This window comes from Panthera onca, chromosome A3, assembly GCF_046562875.1.
Source record: "Panthera onca isolate mPanOnc1 chromosome A3, mPanOnc1 haplotype 2, whole genome shotgun sequence".
NCBI lineage: Eukaryota > Metazoa > Chordata > Mammalia > Carnivora > Felidae > Panthera > Panthera onca.
In genome coordinates this window covers 138,205,829-138,224,994 of record NC_138341.1, presented here as the reverse complement: position 1 = coordinate 138,224,994, position 19,166 = coordinate 138,205,829, and the positions used below count along the sequence as shown (strand labels likewise).

Below are 19,166 nucleotides of genomic sequence, written 5' to 3'. Positions count from 1 at the left end.
CCGCGTCAGCCTCCCGCTGCCCGTCCCTCCATCACACTCAGGGAGGGGAGAAGCGGCACGAGCCGCACCCGACGGCCGTGAGCTGCGTACCCACCGTGCTCGTGGTGAACTCTGGCGGGTTGTCGTTCACGTCCGTCACCGAGATGATGGCCGTGGCCGTGTTCGACAGGCCGTAGTTGAGGTTCCCTTCCATGTCTGTGGCCTGGACAATGACTGTGTACTGCTGCACTTTCTGGAGGGACAGGGGCGGGAGGGAACGGGCATCAGTTTGGGTCTCGGCCCGTCCTTTCCATCAACACGCACGCTCCCCGCGGCCAGAGAGCACGGGGGGCCGAGAGCACCGTGTTGCGTGGGGTTCGGGAAACCAGGGATGGACACTTTGCAGAGACAGGGGCAATCCCACGGACACGCCAGGGCTCCATGAGCCGCCCTCAGACCGGCCTCCACATCCGCGGCTCAGAACAGGGTTCTGAGTTTACGGTTTTGTGCCATCGTTTCCTCGTTGTCTGTGCTCACCAAACGGAGCTCCGGGAGGCCACGGCTGTCTTACTCACCACCGTGTCCCCAAAGCCGACTGCAGTGCCCAACACATAGAGCATTAAATGTTCCTAAGTGACCGTCGGTGACAACAGAGATGCTGAGGAATAGCGAGCTTGTCCACTGAGGTCCCTTGGTGCCTGATAAGGCGTCTGGATATTTGTGGACAGCTGGGAGCCGCTGAGGGGCCTGGAGAGAAATCACGTGACCCAACAAGCGTATACAAGGGGTCAGCAAACTGCGGGCCTCGGGCCAAATCTCCCTACCACTGGTTCTTTAATCTGTAAATAAAGTTGTACTGACACAGGGCCACGTCCACTCATTAGCGCGCTGTCCGTGGCTTGTTTCTGCACGACAGCAGCTGAGTGGCTGTGACAGAGATCACGTGGCCGGAAAAGCCTACAACGGTCACTGTCTGGCCCTTGACAGAAGACGTGCGTCAGCCCTGGGCTCTGACACCAGACAGCATGAGCCGGGTACCCCCGGGGCAGGCTGGGCAGGGACACCACAAGCTTCTCCGGGAGCCAGGGCGGGGGAAACCGGGGGAGGCTTCTGGAAGAGGAGGGATGTGCTGCCCGGAGGTGACAGCGTGGCAGCCCCTCCCCAAGCTGGGAGGAGCGTGTCTGGGCTCACGAAGTCCATCTGGCTGGGCCCTGGACTGGGGTGGGGGCTCTGGGGGCTCGGGAGCGTCCACACACTGTTTCCCACCTAGAACCTGCCCTGTCCTCCCACCAGTCAAGGCCACTGTCCCATGTGACCGTGGCCCGGGGGCCCGGTGCAGCCCACTCCAGGGTCAGGACGCGTGTGGGGGTGGGGGGTGTGCTGGCTCCTGGCCCCCATCCTCCCCCCACTTCCTCCCCCTGGCTGTCACTCCGGGTGGTGACAGGAGCCCCTGGAGGAGCAGGAAACCGCTCCTCTGTGCACGCCTGGGTCACTCCTTCTAGGGGACTGATCCGCTGGATGGGGGGTGGGGAGGCACAGTCAGGGCTCCTCAACTGGCCTTCCAGGGCGACAGGCACGAGGGGAGGGGCCGAGAGGCGCGGCGGCACGGGGGCCGGCCTGCCAGGCTTCAGTCCCCATCTGTGAGAGGCTGTGTGCCTGGACTCCAGCCTAGTGCCTGGTACACAGTAGACCCTCGATCAGTGTTTGTTAAGTGAATTGAGTAAATGCCGAAAACAGCTGACACTTGTGAAAATGGATAGAACTTGCAACCAAGGAGACGTAAAAAAATAATAGAAATAGCTTCACTCTGGTGCTGTGCCACGTTCAAAAGTTTTCTCACAAAAGATAAACCTTTACTTCCTTCCCTTCTTCCTCTCTGTCATCCATTTACCCATCCATCCACCCACCCATCTCTCCATCATCCATCCACATAGCCATCTATCCTTCCCATCCACATATCCATCATCCATCCCTCCCTTCCTCCCTCCGTCCACCCACCCATCCCTCCATCCACCCACCCATCCCTCCATCATCCATCCATCCATCCCTCCATCCCTCCCTCCCTCCATCCACATACCCCATCCCTCCATCCCCCTGTCCCTCTATCCTCCTATCCATCCAGCCTTCCACCCATCTACTCACCCATCTATCCATCCACCCACCCATCCCTCCATCCACCCACCCATCCCTCCATCATCCATCCCTCCCTCCCTCCCTCCCTCCTTCCCTCCCTCCCTCCCTCCCTCCCTCCCTCCATCCCTCCATCCACATACCCCATCCCTCCATCCCCCGTCCCTCTATCCTCCTATCCATCCAGCCTTCCACCCATCTACTCACCCATCCATCCATCCACCCACCCATCCACCCACCCATCCCTCCATCCACCCACCCATCCCTCCATCATCCATCCATCCATCCCTCCATCCCTCCCTCCATCCCTCCATCCACATACCCCATCCCTCCATCCCCCGTCCCTCTATCCTCCTATCCATCCAGCCTTCCACCCATCTACTCACCCATCCATCCATCCACCCACCCATCCACCCACCCATCCCTCCATCCACCCACCCATCCCTCCATCATCCATCCATCCATCCCTCCATCCCTCCCTCCCTCCCTCCCTCCCTCCCTCCCTCCCTCCCTCCATCCACATACCCCATCCCTCCATCCCCCTGTCCCTCTATCCTCCTATCCATCCAGCCTTCCACCCATCTACTCACCCATCTATCCATCCACCCACCCATCCCTCCATCCACCCACCCATCCCTCCATCATCCATCCCTCCCTCCCTCCCTCCCTCCCTCCCTCCATCATCCATCCCTCCCTTCCTCCCTCCCTCCCTCCCTCCCTCCATCCACATACCCCATCCCTCCATCCCCCTGTCCCTCTATCCTCCTATCCATCCAGCCTTCCACCCATCTACTCACCCATCCATCCATCCACCCACCCATCCACCCACCCATCCCTCCATCTACCCACCCATCCCTCCATCATCCATCCATCCATCCCTCCATCCCTCCCTCCCTCCCTCCATCCACATACCCCATCCCTCCATCCCCCTGTCCCTCTATCCTCCTATCCATCCAGCCTTCCACCCATCTACTCACCCATCCATCCATCCACCCACCCATCCACCCACCCATCCCTCCATCCACCCACCCATCCCTCCATCATCCATCCATCCATCCCTCCATCCCTCCCTCCCTCCCTCCATCCCTCCATCCACATACCCCATCCCTCCATCCCCCTGTCCCTCTATCCTCCTATCCATCCAGCCTTCCACCCATCTACTCACCCATCCATCCATCCACCCACCCATCCACCCACCCATCCCTCCATCCCTCCCTCCCTCCCTCCCTCCATCCCCTTGTCCCACCATCCACCTATCCATCCAGCCCTCCACCCATCTACTCACCCATCCATCCATCTACTCATCCGTCCATCCACACCCCCATTCATCCCTCCACCCACCCATCCATCGATTCCCCATCATCCATCCTGCCTCCTTCCCTCTCTCCTGCTAACCACCCGTCATTTATGTCAGGAGAACCGCAACCACCCCATGAGGTGGCTGACATCTTCTCCTCTGTGCCGGGCACAAGGGAACTCAGAAGGAGGTAGAGGCTTCCCCTTGGAGGTGCATCAGAGATGGCTCTTGAACGAGGAGTGTAGGGCTCACCGGAGAGGGAAGCTCGGACAGGCAGTGTGAACAGCAGGAGCAGGAGGCCCAGTGAAATGAGCCCAGCACGTGGCCCTGCCCACGTGGCCCTGCGTCTTCTCACACCGGGACCGCCGAGCGCACCAGGGGCAGGTGGTCGTGCCGGTGGGGATTCCGGACACCCGTCGTTCTTTCTGGCTTTTGTCGTGGACAAAATGCATATGGAGCCAACGGTGCCCACACGGCAACATCAGTGAAGACACCTAGCGGGTCTCTTTCTGAGCGGACGGTACACGGAGAGCGTGGCCGGCACCATCCTTGACGGACTGCCCGCGACAGCAGCACGGTCAGGATTCACCTTCACCAGCGCGGACAAGGCACACGCAGAAACCCGCCAGGCCTGGCCTCGTGGCCCTGCCCGCGGCAGAGGCCGCTTCCCCAGGGCAGAAGGAAGACGCCCTTCCTTCCCGTCCATCAGAGGGGCCACCTGTCTCAGGTCACAGCTCTGCCTTGGCGAGGACTAGGGCGCTGGTGCTGGAGGCGGTGCCCATGCCGGGGGAAGGCCAGCAGACCGATCCTGAATCCCCACACGCCTGAGCCTCGGTCCCTCTGCACCCCACCCCGCGTGCGCCCTGCCCCACCAGGACGCGGGCGCAAAATCCGGTTTCCCGCAGCCTCGCTTTGGAAGGTTCTCTGGTTTAATCGGACTTTCTCCTCCCCCTGCCCCCGCAGGACCGACTTCCAAGCCGCACAGAATCCCGGCGGAATCCACCCGTGATGGGCAGGGGACACCTCGGGCCTTCCTGCACGCCGGTGTCCCTCATCACGGGGCAGCCCGGCCACCCGGCTGGGTCGGCGTCCCTCTGCCAGTCCTGCCATGTGGCCACACGTGCCCAGGCTGGTGCACACTGACTGTCACATCGCCCCCCACGGCTGGCCTGGCGCTCGGGCTCCATGGCGAGCACCCTGTGGGCGCCATCGGGGGGAGCAGTGAACGAGTAAGTGGGGCCTGGCAAGCCAGGGGCCGGCGCACGAGTGGGCAAGTGACGTGATGCCTGCAGGATGCGGGTGTGCAGGACCACACCCACCCCGCTCCCGGGTTGCTGGCTGCACTCTTCCCCTGGCGCATCATGGAGCCCTGGACTGTGAGACAGCAGGCACGTCCCTGCCCCTGTGCTGGCCTTGCTCAGGGCACACGGCAGCGTCCCCTTCAGTGAGGCTTCCCGCACGACCTCTGCCACTGGGGCTTTGACTGTCTGACCCCCGGGGTGGGAAGGAAGGGGGCCCGGTGGAGCAGACACGGAGCGACCAAACCTCCTGCCCCACCTTGCCTCCCAGGGCCACCACCACAAGGGGCCAGAGCAGAGGACCCGAGAGGGCACAGGCTGGAGGCCGAGGGACAGATCTGGCCAGAGAAGAGAGGAAAAAAGTCTGATTGGAATGTGAAGTCTCTTTTCCACACCGTCCTGTGTCCTCAGTTGTTGACTCACAAGCGACACGGGACCATCTGGGCTACCGCCCTCAGAGACACAGGGACACACATGCATGTGCACGTACGTGTGTACGTGAACGTGTGTGCCTGGTACCTGTATGCGGACATATGTATGCACGTATATAGGTATGTGAATGTGTACAGTTGTGTGCAAGTGTATTTGTGTGTGCACGTGTGCACGTATCCATGTGTACATCCATGTGTGCATATTTGTATATGCACACGCACACACACATATAGGTACATGTACACATACGTGCACAGGTGCATGTATCCATGTGTACATCCGTGTATGTTTGTGCACGCACACATGTGCACACACACAAGTATATGTATATGAGTATGCATGATGCACGTATCCATGTGTACATCTGCGTGTATGCACACACACACACATAGAGGTATGTGTACACGCATGTGCACACACGCATGTATCCACGTGTACGTCCATGTGCGCATGTTTGTGTCTGCACACGCGTGCATATAGATATATGTGCACGCGTGTGCACGCGTGAAGGTATCCATGTGTACATCCACGTGTGTGTGTGCACGCGTGTGCAGCCCACCACCACTAGAGGGTGTGCTGGTCTTGCTTCTGGAGGGTGGGTGGGGGACTCTCTGGGCCCTGAGTGGGTGGGGGGGAAGACCACCCCCCACCAGGAAGAAATGTGGGCAAGGCCCCAGCAGAACTGGGCCTCGCTGTGGGCGGGGCTCTGAGACCCGGGCCAGCTCGGCCCTGATCAGGGTTTGCACCGCTGTGAGGCTCCCCGGCTTGCGGGGGGTGGGAGGCGCCCAGCTCCCGTGCTGCTGCTTATGCTTTAGAAAGTACATTCTCAGACCCAGGAATGTCATCTTTTTGCGGCACCAAATCCCCTTCTGGAACGGCATTCAGAGGCTGAGGAAGGCGGCCAGTCACCTGGCGTCCTTGGACAAGATGCCCTTACATAACCGTCCCATCGTTACTTACGGGAAGGCTCTGGCATGGTTAGCGGGTTGATGTATTCATTAAATAAGGCTTCGTGTCATCGTTTCCGTGAGGCCTGGTGTGGGAGCCCTGACACGGCAAGGGACGTTTCTCAGGGCTGTTCTAGTGCCTCCGGCTGGTGACCCCACAGACCACATTTGCCGCGAGGCGCCTACGTTCCAGCGGCCCTGGGGAGCAGGGGTGAAACCCTCCCTACTTTGCAGTGGATCAAACTGAGTCCCGGGAGGGGGGCGCACAAGGCTGGTGGATGGTGTGGCCGGGGTCTGGCCGTCTGGAGCCCCCAAAACCTGCCGCCCGGGTCTCCTGGGACAAAGAGATGACCCTGGACCCACAGTGGTCCTTCTCCACGGGCTGAGCTGTGCAGCGGGCCTCTGATCTCCATATCAGCCCCTGATGGAGCTGCAGGGAGGTGGCCGGTGGGGAGTGGGCGGGCCTGGGCCTCCTGAGTCTCCCACCAACACCCCCCCCCCCCAACTGCTGCCCAGGGGGACCCCTCCTCCTCCGGTGCAGTGAATTCGCTGAAATGTGATCTGGCCATTTTCAAGTTCGAGAGGAGGTAAGAAAATCGAAAGTGGGTGGTCCCGGGGGTTTTTGCTTAAGATCCCCATAGCTCAGCATTTAAATTTTGCAGAACATCCGTCAATAGTGCAGCTGGCTGACCTGCCCGAGAAACGCATCAAAGCTTCCTGCGGGCCCCGTGTTACCCGCTCCCCGTGCCGGCCACCAGGACTGCACCCTGACCCACGTCAGGCCTTGGCTTGGACCCCCACGTGCCGGAGGGGCCCGGGCCGCCCCCGACCCGAGAATGGCCCGTGTCACCCCCCACGCTCGTGTCTGCTGCAGGTGCTTTGCAACGGGCTGGCAGCCGGGACGCAGGTGTAAGTCCAGGCTGAGAGCCCGGCGTCCACCGGGCAAGCCACAGACCCTCCCAGCATCCCTCCTCCCTGAATGAGGCTGGGGTTCTCCTGCTGTCTGGTCACCGCTGGTGCCCCGATGCTCCCACCCTGGGCCACAGGCCCCCTCGTGCTTCCCTGCCTATCACTGCAGTCACTGCTGGAAACGCCATCCCTCAGACGCTGACCTACGAGTACACTGGGGGCTTGGCCTCCCCCCTGCGCCTGGGGCTTACGTTGCTTAGCACCTGGGTGTCGGATCAGGCCCTGAGAACCAGGCAGGAGAGCTCACGGGACGGACACCGTGGGAGGAAGGCACACGGGAGGGACACCGTGGGAGGAAGGCACACGGGAGGGACGCCGGGGAGGAGGGGACACGGGAGGGACACCACGGGAGGAGGGGACACAGGAGGGACACTGCAGGAAGAGGGGGCACAGGAGGCGGGGGAGGGGGCACGGGCTGCTGCTCCTGTTCACTGGGACTCGTCCCAAGGGGTGTGGGGAGCGTGACCGCCAAGGAACATGGTCTGCGGGTCCTTGAAAGCTCCGTTACCCCACGAGCAGCGATCTCGTGCCTCGGCACGTGCCCGGGGGGCTGGGAAAAGAGTCCAACACAACGCTTGTCCAGGGCTCGCAGCTGCACTGGCCACGCGGCCCCAGGTGGAAACAACCCGGACGTCCGTCCACCCGTGACGAATGACCGGCTGCGGTCCACGCACAGGCAGCAGTACGACTTGGCGGCTCCAGGAGGAACGGAGCGCAGACACGTGCTGCCCCAGGGGCGAACGTTGACGGCACGGCACTGGGCGAAGGGAGCAGACCCAGAGGCCACCTGCTCTCGGGCCCCGCTGACGTGACACGTCCTGCCAGGGCCAGCCAGTTGAGACAGACATCGGAAGAGTGGCCGCTGGGGGCTGGGGGGCAGGAGGGGCTGCCGGCGGGGACAGCGTTTTGGGGGGGGATGACCAGGCGGGGGGGGGGGGCGTCTCCACTGCCCTCCGCACCCTCAGGGTGTGTGGGGCCGGCCGCCTCCCCCCAGGGCTGCGGCGATGCTGCGGCCGCGACAAGCCTCACCCGGCCCCCATCTCCTCCCTCTGCACCGCCAGGTTACTCTCTGCAAACGAGAGAACGTTCCAGCACCTCAGGGACGGCGTCCTCCCTCGGCCGCATGGGGAGTGGCCGCGCAGTCCCCAGCAGCGGATGAGCAGGGTGCCTGGCTGTGTCCCCATCTCCCTCTGCGGGACCGAGGGGAGATGAGCTCTCAGGAACGACCACCGAGGATTTCGGGGGTCTGAGACCCTGGGAAGACACAAGCCAGTGGCAGGGGGCGGGGGGGGGGGGGGCTGTCCCGTCCTAGGAGATGCCTTGGTCCCTGAGTCCTGGAGTTTCTCCTCCTCGGGGCCCCTCCCGGCCACCCGCCTGGGTCACAGACACAAGCACCTGCACTGGCGGGAGGTGGGGCAGCCACGGCCACGCATGCACAGCTCACACCTGATCACGGAGGGGCCACGTGCCCTAGTTCCGCAAGTCCAGGATTCCGAGGGGCCCGCAGGGCCCGTGCCCTCCTGCACGGATGCTCTGGGCGTTTCCCACTTGGTGTTGCTGCCCTCTGGGGCCACATCATTCTCTGAGGGGGGCCGTCCCCAAGTCGCGACGATCAGAACTGTTCGCAGACGTGGGGGAGGGAATCACCCTGGCTGGGAACCATCACTCCAGGGGAGGAGACAGCCGATACGTGAGCAAAACGTGCCACGTCAGGTAGTGACAAGGGCTGTAGGAGAATGAAGGAGAAGCGGGCCGAGAGTGGTGGGGGTTCGTGGGGTGCTAGTTTACACGGGCTGGCCAGACAGGGCTTCTTTGTGAAGGAGTCACTCGATTGGCCAACTGGTGGGCATCCTGGGGAGGGATGTTTTAGGCAGCGGGAACAGCCAGTGCAAAGGCCCTGAGGCAGGCACTCTGGCGTGGCCGGGAAGGGAGGCCAGCGAGCAGGGGCAAGGTGGACCAGAGGGTGCAGAGGATACAGAAGCTACATTTGGATTTTACTCTGGGGGAGACAGGAAGCCACAGGAGGGTCTGAGAAGGCAGCGGTGGTCGGATCCGGTGTGGACTGGATCCCCTGGCTGTTGAGTGAGGACAGAAAGAGGGCAGGAGCAGAGGTCAGGAGACCAGTTGGGAAGGTGCCGTCGAGGTCTGGCGGGCGGAGCAAGCAGGGGTGGGTGAGACAGACTGGAGGGGCCGTGGGGGCAGGGGCCCTGGCGGCCGAGGGCGTGGGGACGCAGGCCAGGTGGGGGCGGGGAGGGGGCCGACATGCGTGACCACGTAGGGACATCCCTCCCTCTGCCTGGAGACGCTGGCTCTTCCCCCCTCTCGCTTGGGACGGGGTCGCTCTCCCTTCTGCCCCTCACCCTTGCTGGCGGCTTCGTGTGAGAGAACACAGGTGCCTGCCTGGGGCCTGTGGCTGCCGGACGATGGGGCTGCAGGGACCCCCGGGCAGAGGGCAGCCTCCCGGCGCCTGGGGAGAGCAGGACCCAGGATCCAGAGCCTCCCAATTTTCAGAGAATCCAGAAACTGGGACTCTTGTACAAAAACCCCCCGCTTCAATGCCGTTTTAAAACAACAAACCCTCACTTCTGTGGCCGAACCTGTCTCTGGGCTGCTCGAGACCCTGGATTGGCTGACAAGGTGCCTCGAAGCCGAGGGCACGGGTGAGATCCCTGTTCCACCCCAAGGAACGCGCCAGCTGGGGTCACCTGAGGTGGGAGCAGCTTTGGGGCCGCCCGGAGTCTGCCATCGTCCTGGGAGGGCAGCCGCCTACGTAGACGAGTGAGCACGGCTGCCACGCCCGTGGAACTTCAATTACAAAGTTGGATTTATTCACAGGCTGGGTCTGGCCGAGCCCCCGCCAGCACCGCCCTGACATCGCCCTCCTCCGGAGCCCGGGCGAGGGCGGGCCCTACCCCACCCCCCATTGCCATCCTGTCAAGCCGCACACCTCCAGGAAGAGGGTGGCCTCCCTGCGCCCCTGCCCTCCAGCCAGCCTCTGAGGAGGAGGCAGAGATGGGAGACGCCGGTCAGGGCTGAGAAGGCGGGGAGGGCTTCCTGGAGGAGTTGGCAGGTGGTCCTGCCACGACTCCCCTCCCAGGGCTGGGACACGGGGCCCGGGCTGTTCCCGTGGGAGGCCCGGGTCCTTGACCCGCCTCCTCTTGCCCTGCACTCACATCTCGGCTCAACAGAAAGATCGAAACCAAGGAAAGGTCCACAGCGGGGGACAAGCCGCGCAGATCCCAACGACGGAAAGCGGGGAGGCCGTGGCGGTGACGCACCGCCAGGCGCCACCGGGGGCCACACCCTTCGACCCTCAGGACGGCTCCGCTGCAACTGAGGACACAGTGGCCATGCGAGCGCAGGGAAGGGCACGTGGGTGCGTCTCTCCCAGAGCGAGGATAGCGGACCCCTCTTTTCTTCTTGGTGCTTCTTTGTGTTTCTTTAAAAACATGTTTCTAGGGGCGCCTGGTGGCTCCGTCGGTGGAGCGTCCGACTTCGGCTCAGGTCACGATCTCGCGGTCCATGAGTTCGAGCCCCGCGTCGGGCCCTGGGCTGATGGCTCGGAGGCTGGAGCCTGCTTCCGATTCTGTGTCTCCCTCTCTCTCTGACCCTCCCCCGTTCATGCTCTGTGTCTCTCTGTCTCAAAAATAAATACACGTTAAAAAAAAAGTTTCTAAATACTTATTCATTTTGAGAGAGAGCGTGGGTGGGGAGGAGCAGAGAGCGAGGGAGAGAAAATCCCAAGCGGGCTCCGAGCTGCCAACAGAGAGCCGGACGTGGGGCTCAAGCTCACAAACCGTGAGATCACGCCCTGAGCCGAAAGCAAGAGTGGGACACATAACCGACTGGGCCCCCAGGGGCCCCCTTACTTGCGTTTTCTACCACGGACATGTTGCTTTTGTGATAAGAGAGACCACGAGGCATTATCGTGGAGAAAGGCTCCAAAGGCTCCAGCCTGGGCTCTGGGGCAGGAGTGGCTGTGACGTCCAGCGCTGGACCCCGTGGCTAGAAACACGGCTCTGAGGGTTCACAGCATGCGTGGACGGGCCACCGTGTCGGGAGCGGGCAGGGGCGGGCGGCAGGGTCTGGGGTGCAGATCAAAAGCCCCATGACGAGAGCACCTTTGGGCCTCCTCTCCTCCCCTTTCCGGCGAGGAGACTGGGAGGACTTCCCGGGGGACAACCAGGCCACACGTGGTGAACTTACTCAGGGCTCCATAAACATGCCTGAACACCGGCCGGCGAGGAACGCCCACCTCCACCCTGCCCGGCCCCGCCACTGCCTCCCCTGCAGTGGGCGTCTTTGGAGGGCTTACAAGGGGCTCATTTTCTAGGAAACACAGTTTTGGAATTTTCTGTGTGGCCTGCCGCTAGGCTTGTCATGAAGCAAAGGGACACGCCGACCCTGTGACCACAGGATGCTCCCCCCTGAATCCGAGTAACGGGATGGCGTGGACTGCGGTCGATGGCGGTGATCCACGAGGGTCATCATGCTGGAGAAAAGCTGCGTGGACCCTGCTCCACGAAATCTCTTCGTGGGCCGACAACGCAGGTGCGGCATCCCAGGAACCCCGGGCAGGCGCTGGCTTGGCGTCCCTGCAAGTCCCGTGAGGCCACGAGAGGACTTCCTGGGCCCACCCTCGTGCGGGGAGACACCGCGAATCGATGAAGGTGACCGGCGAGGGTCAGCACGTGTGGGGACAGAGAGCCTGGGTGGGGTCCGTGGTGACCGAGTGACCTCGCCCAGGGGTAGGTGAAAGCGAGTCCCAGGACGTCCGGGGCTCGGCACCAGCCGCACGACACAGCCGTCAGAACAGAAAGCCACCCTCGCCTTTGGAACGGGGCCCGAGTGTCACGTTCGCCGTCCCGTCCGGCCACGGACACTCTAACCGGGGAGGTTCAGGTGAGCGGTGCCTCCCGCTGGGCACACGGGAGATGCTGGGGCCTCTCACACCTTACGAGGCCTCTGCTGACATTTTAATCATGTAAAAACGCTCAATTTACATAGCTCTGCCTAATTAGACACGGTGGCAATTATGTTTGTGGATTTTCCCGTCCATAAAGATGGCTCGCTCTGCCAGACGGGAAGCTGGCTCCGAGCAGCGTCTGTGGGGTTTCTCTCCCCAGGATGCTGCCGTTCCCGGGGTGGGGGGACCAATACCCTCACGGAGAGAGAAGGAAAAGGCAGATTTGTGTAGGTGTCTCGTGGAGAAACCACGTCATGTGGCCCGCGTGCCGCCCAAGGGGCAGGGGGAGGGCGCCCTGGCCGGGCAGGGCCTCGGGAGTCACCTGGGGTCTCCGGCCCCTGCCAGCAGCTGCCCTCCGCTTTTACAAAAGCCTGGAAATGGAGCTGTGTTACTGTTTGCCACCGAGCGGCCCGGACCAGGGCGTCCGCTCGACCGCGGGCCTTTATTCACACTCTCCCGGAGGCCAGCGGGGGAAGCTCAGGGCAGCTGGGACCGAAGCACAAGCAGGAGCTGGGAACATCAGTGAGGGGAGGACCCTCCCGCGGCCACCCCCACCGCGTCCTCTACCCGGAGGCAAAGGCAGACCCCGCGGGGAGCGCCCGTGGGCAAAGCGGGAATGGGGATCTGGTGCGGGATCCGTAGCGGGCCACCTGCCACGTCTTGCCAAGCGGCTGACGGGAGCCAGGCAGAGCCACAGTCCTGGCATCTCCCCGGGGCACAGAGTCACAAACTCAGAGTGAGCTCCCCCAGGGGGACAGACACGGCGCCCTGAACCCTGACGGCTGGTATCTCACGGTCATCCTCGGAGCGTCCCTCTCTCAGCTCCAGGCCCTACTCTGATGAAGTGCAAATGCCACCTTGTCCTGCCTCTTATCAACCATTCCCACTTTAGTATAAAGCTCTGGGTACCATCTCTTGTGGACCGAGTCCGGTAAAAGAGGCCCCAAAGAGCGAGGACACTTAGGTTGGAGCGCTTGGTAGCTGAGAAACAAAAAAGTCCAGGCAAGTACTGATCTCCCCGAGCTTCAGTCAGAGGCAACAGGTAAGAGAGATGGGCTCGCACAGATCCAAGGTCTGACAGCAGGCAGGGATAAGGGTGGGCTGGCTGCAGCCCTGAGGGGTATGGGGCAGGCCGCACAGGGCTCAGGTGGCAGGGGTGACAGATTTCTCAGACCGTGTCGCCGTGGGTCTGCCTCCCTGCTGGTCCCGCCCTCGCCACGTCCACCCTGCTGATGCTTCTACACGTTTCTTGAGCAACCTCAGTGCCCGAGGCACCCAGCCGATCGCCAGGCGGTCAGACCGGGTCTGCTATCCAGAGCTCGTTGGGCAGGGGACTCGCTGTAAAGGAGCCAACAAGCTTGCGCAGTCTCCCTCGGCGGGGGGGGGGGGGGGGGGGGGGGGGGCCGCGAAGGAAACGCCCGGTTCAGGGGGAGGCAGAGGACGGGCGCCAGCCCTGTGCAGACTGGTCAGAGACGCCTCCCTGGGGGCGACGTCTGTGGACACAGGAAGAACGGGGGCCTCAGGTCCCCGGGGACAGGGGAGGGCGTGGTGGGGGGTGAGCCATGAGGCGGCGGCGGCGGAGGGGTGGGCCAGCCCTCAGCACCTGGGGAGTGGGAAGCTAGGCGGGGGCTGTGGGCAGCATGGGCACAGAGGCGGCTCCTGGCACGTCTCAGGCGTCGGCTCCTTCCTCCAGACCCCCTGACGTCCCTTCTGTCCGGGGACCTCCCCCCTTCCCCTACAGAGCTCCCGGGCTTGCCTGGCATCACCACGACGCCTCGCCCCGCGACGACGCAGGAGGCAGGGAGTGTCCACTGGCCGCCTCAGGACCACGGCAGCCTGTGGTCTGTGGATGTGCTAATCAGTGCAGACAGCTTGTGTTGAATTATTTCACTTTACTCGCTTAAGATTCAGAGACCACTTGCTCTGGGTGGGAGGATGGGAAGGGCAGCCGGAGAGGGGCGCTCGGCCGCTGAGCGGACACCCGAGGTGGCCTCCCCAAAGGAGAGGCCCAGCCTCCCGGTGGGACGGGGCCGAGGGGCAGCGGAGGCCGGGGGACCCGGCACGGCCACACCCTATCCAGGCCGAGCGATGTGCGGGCTGGTGCGTTCCCAGCGTCTCCGAGAACACAGGGCAGAGGCCGGACGGCAGCGCCCTTGGCGGTCCCTACGCCAGGGGCACAGTGCCGGCAGCAGGCGCACGGCAGGGGTGTGGAGGACGGGGCCCACGCGGTGCAGGGGCTCAGACAGGACAGGAGGGTTCCTGGCTGGGCCGTCTCCACTCGGGTGCAGGGCCTCTCCCCGCTGGACAACACAGCCTTTCTGGGGGGGGCCTTTGTGGGGGCTTTGCATCTGCAAAGTCGGCTCGAAGGTCTGAAGCGTGAGGTCAGGTGGGGGAGGACTTGACTGCAGGGCTTTGTGCCGAAGGCCGGACGACCGTCCAGCACAGGATGTGGACGTGGCTGTAATGTGTGTGGGTGGGGGGGTCAGGCCAGCACGTCACCGCACAGGACCCTTGTGGGAAGAGCTCGGCCGAGTGAACGGTGAAGACAGAGGGGCCCGGAGACCCTGGGAAAGACTGGATTTTGTCCTGAGAAAGGAGGCCATGGAGGGTGTTCATCTGGGCGACGGGTGACTGGAGACTCGGGGCAGAGGGTCACAGGGCACGGAGGCCATTGTGCTTCACGGTGTTGGGTCACTGGTCACTCTCTCACCAGCCCCCCTGCTCTGCACCCCTCGGCCGTGTCTGTCAAAGGGTGCCCTCCCGGCCTCTGGGCCCCGCGTACAAGGAGCCACCCCCGGTTCGGCCGGTGTCCCTTTAAGGGCGGGCGCGGGCTGTCACCGGCCGACGGACGGGGCATCTCACGTCTCCCAGGCCGCGGCGGTCTGCGGAGCTGGGAAGGCCCTGAGCCGCGGGGCACACGTCCAGCCCCACTCGAGGGTGCGTCCTGCCACCGGGCTGCCTGTACCCTCAGAGGTCACTTCCTCTTCTTGTCCCGCCTCTCCTGATCGGCCAAACCCGACTCTCGAGGACCCTGTCGCCTGTCACGGCCGCTCCAGTTCCCCCTCTGTCAGATGTCACCGTGGTGCCCACTGAGGGGGGCAGGTGCGTGAGTGGGCTTCTCAGAGAGCCCTTTCCACGGACTCAACACCGGCCTGTTCGGCCCCCCACCTTGGGCCCAGAACAGGGGTCCGAGGGGGGATGGCCGGTTACTTCAGGGTGGGGTTGTTAGAAAAAGCAAATAAAAATACGGACATACCACCCACTTAAATTGGAACTTCAGACAAATGACTAACTTAGCATAAGTATGTCCCATGCGGTGTTTGGGACATACTTACACTAAAAAGGACTTGTTTTTCTGGAGCTCAGGTCTAACTGGGTGTCCTGTGCTCCGTCTGGCAGGGTGGAGCACAGCCCCTCCGCTTGGCTCAGGAGCGTCCCCTGGAAGGGCTGGGGGCCAGGCTGGGGTGGGCAGGCACCAGACGAAGACACGCACTTCAGGGGTACCGTCCTCCTTCAGGGCAGCACGAGCCCCCGCCCAGGGAGCCCTCACGTTCCCGTTTCTCAGGGGAGGAAAGCAAGGTCCTTGTGACCGGCAGCGCTGGCCGTCATGGAGCTGGGGTGCCCAGAGCTGCCCTAAGGCTGGACGTGGCCCGTACACGTGTTCCGTCTGCCTTGCCTGGGATTTTGAAAAACGTTGAACCTGCGGCGCCTGGTGGCTCCGCCCGTTAAGCGGCCGACTTCGGCTCAGGTCATGATCTCGCTGTTTGTGGGCTCGAGCCCCGCGTCGGGCTCTGTGCTGACAGCCCGGAGCCTGGCGCCTCCTTCGGATTCTGTGTCTCCCTCGCTCTCTGCCCCTCCCCCGCTTGCCATCTGTCTCTCAAAAATAAACATTAAAAAAGAAAAAGAAAAAAATCAAACCTGGAGCCTTCCCTGCTCGAGGTTCCAGTAAGGTCTGGGGTGTGGCAGGTCGTCCCCAGGCCTCTGGCACCCTCCCCCATGCCCCGTGTGACCTTCCAGCCCCCTGGGGCAGAGCCTGTCTCCTGCTCTTTGACCTGCGACCTGAGACCTCCCCTCCGGCCCCCAGGAACCGTGAGCCGCTCTAGCCTCGCCTCCCTCACTTGGGAAGAAACACGACTGCTAGCACCCCTCCTTCTGCACCCCCACCCCAGGCTGTTTTGAGGACGAAGCGGTGCTGTGTGCACTGCCCGGCCGCGTGCAGCTTCCGTGGGGCCCCCGGAGGGGCCCTGGTGTCCACAGCAGGTGCCGGGTATCTGTTTTCTGGAAGCAAGGACAGGGCCGGAAACGCCCACGCGTCTGCAGTTATCCCTGACTCCCGCCGTCAGGGGGCCTGGCCAGCGTGTCCTCTGTCCTTCCCTCCCCGAGCGGGCCTGTTGGTCCACACACAAATTAAAGCCGGGAACAGAGGCCCCGTTCCTCCAGCATGGCAAGGCTGGCCTGGGGAAACGGCAGCACGGTATCCAGAGCCTTTCTCGCACGACCTCCCGGAAGGGTCCTCTGGAAAGAGGCTCTGTAGATGCCTCTTTCCTTCCGGAAGAGCCGACCCCGCCAGCCGGAGCTCCCGGTAGGGCCTGTGGTGAGCAGCTCTTATTATCTGAGAAGGAGCTGAGGGCAGCTGGGCGGGCGGGACGCTCGGCTGGCTGGAAGGGCACCAGCCCTCCCGCCCCTCTGTCCCCTGTGCCTCAAGCCCACACCCATCAAATACTGAACAGAACTCCGTGGAGAAGGTCGTGGGACGGTGGGGCCGGGGTCTGCCCGTGTGAGAAACCGACGTGCCCCAGAGCAGGCGCCCCTCTGCCCCGTCGCGGTGGGGGTCTGGGGCGGGGGAGCGGATAGGGCCACCTGCACAGGAACCTGGGGAAAGCTCGCAGCAGCAGGGCTGAGGCGGTGCAGCCCGGAGCTCTGAGACACAGGGCTGGTGAGAGAGCCCACCCCCACCTCCCGCCCCCTGCAGGCCGCGGACAACACCGAGATGGGGAGCGGGCCTCCTTCGGCCTCTGCGTCGTGGTTTAGGTCAGCTGACGGACGCCCATGTCTCTGGGGGACTGGATGAGGCAGAGGGGCCACGGTGTCTGCCCATGGACACAGGGAGGTCACGGGCGGGCATGAGGGCGGAGCCCGAGATGGGGCTGGCAGCAGTAAGGACCCGGATGCTGCATTCTATTTGGCGTTAAGGATGTCAGTTTCAACGCTGCATGTGGCTGGTGGCTACCTGCAGCCCGCCCTTGGAGGGCCACTTCCTTCCCGTCCTTGAGTTCAAAGGACACCTGTTAGGATTTAGGAATCCCAAGAAGAGCAGGTCAGGCCTCAAGAGTCTCTCCCCCAAATTCCTGTCCACCTGGAGGCTCAGAATGTGACCTTATTAGGAAGGAGGGTCTTTGTGGGTGTAACTGGTTCAGATGAGGTCACACTGGATTAGGGTGGGCCTCAAATCCAATGACGGTGTCCTCGTAAGAAGAGGAGACACAGAGAGGCACACACAGAAGCCATGTGACCCGGAGGCAGAGCCTGGAGTGACGGGGCCACCAGCCAAGCAGTGTCCGCGGCTGCCAGGGGCTGTGACAGGCAGGAAGGGTCCTCCCCTCGGGCCTCCAGAGGGGGCCATGGCCTGTCCACACCGTGGCCGCGGGCTCCTGGCCCCTAGAAGTGTGACACGGGAGTTTTTGGCACTTTGTTACAACATCCCTGGGAGACTCCTCCGATGCCCTTCCCGGAGGCGGCGATGGGGCAGGCCCTGGGGGGGCTTCCTGCCCTCGGCGGAGGCACATGGGGTTCTCCCTCTATAACCCGTGCCGCTTCCCGGACGTATTTGTTCACTTGGTGATTTCTTCCTGGCCGGCTTCTCCTTCCCGCAAAGCGAGCCCCACACGTGCTGGGAGGCCGCCTGCCCTGGTCACGGCTGTCTCCCCAGCGTCTCTGATAGTTTTTAGCACATACGAGGTACTCAAAGTTTTTGACCGAATGAAGGAACGTGCCTAGTGGGATCTATGATTTCTTGAGGCAAGTTAGCTGTGTGATGCGTAGCATTCAGGAGAAGTGAGTGCTGGTCATTTGTCCCAGAGAGCAGAAAATGTGATCGGTTCTACCAGACCCCAGGGTCCGAGCAAGGTCACCTCCTCTGAGAAGCCTCCCTGGATTTCTCCATTGTGAGAGCACCTCATCCATACAAGATACTTTGTGCATGCGATCCCCGGCACCCCCCTGCAGCATACTCATTTATTTAGTCCCCCACTCCGCACCCCCCCCCCCCCCCGCACACCTTTGGGGACAGGCCTAATGAGCTCTCCATCCCCTGTGCCTCACCCAGCACCTCTGTCCAAATCTGCTACACAAGAAAGGAAAAGACGGTGTGAATCTCTCCAATGGCCTTCCCATCGGGAACCACTGTCACAGCCTGAGGCTCCACCTCCCCTGCTAATGACAGCAGCCTCCTGGGGGCCGGGGAGCAGTCCCTCCCCCCGGTCCCTGACTCCAGGGCCTGGTGTGGACGGAGCCGGCGCCTGTCTTGGTCCCTGGGAGGGTGGTGGGGTCTTGACGGGTCCCCCAGTGCACACATCTCCGCTGACGCCGGGACAAGAAAACTCTGAACCCGTGCCTCTGCAGCCCCACGAGTCTCCCTGCCAGTTCTCGTCCTGCCGCCACGGCCCGCGCCTCCCCTCCCTGCCCACCAGGCTGGCGTCACTGTGTCCGTGTCTCAGAGGGAGGGCACTGTGGCTGGCGCTCAGGGCTATCCGCTAACACGCTCACGGCCATGCGGCTGCGAGGGCCACCCTGCGTCCTGCTGAGCCCTGATGTTGCACAAATGACCTCTCGCGTGACCTCTCCGCCCCAGTCCCGCAACCCCACTACGAGTTAGGAATTCCAAGGAAAGCGCCTCATGCCTTCCCGGGAGGCGGGGGGCGCTTTCCATGCTACAACCTGGCGTTCACTGATTAGGAAGGCGCAGGTGGGGCGGCCCGGCTGGACAGGTTCTGGTAGCTTTGTCGGGAGGAGGTCTATACTCTAGGTGTTAGGTGTCCCCTCTCCAAACCTGCAGGGGTCAGTCTGGGACGGGAGAACCTGCTGGGAGAAGCTTGGCCCTGAAAATTGACACTTGGCAGGGCCCCGGCTCACTGTCCCAGTTCCAGATG

The 19,166-nt window shown here is 63.0% G+C and overlaps 1 protein-coding gene across 4 annotated transcripts in view; it reads right to left on the bottom strand.

The window, feature by feature from the left end:
- The window catches only part of CDH4 (cadherin 4), a 542,734-nt gene that overhangs the window by 31,287 nt on the left and 492,281 nt on the right, over positions 1–19,166 (bottom strand). For all 4 annotated transcript variants that reach the window (XR_014137503.1, XM_081795373.1, XM_081795372.1 and 1 more), the window contains exon 8: positions 95–232. Coding sequence is in view for 3 of the 4 variants with exons in the window: in XM_081795373.1 (XP_081651499.1) it covers positions 95–232 (138 nt within the window). In the remaining variant the exon portion in view is untranslated. The remainder of the gene's footprint in view (positions 1–94; positions 233–19,166) is intronic.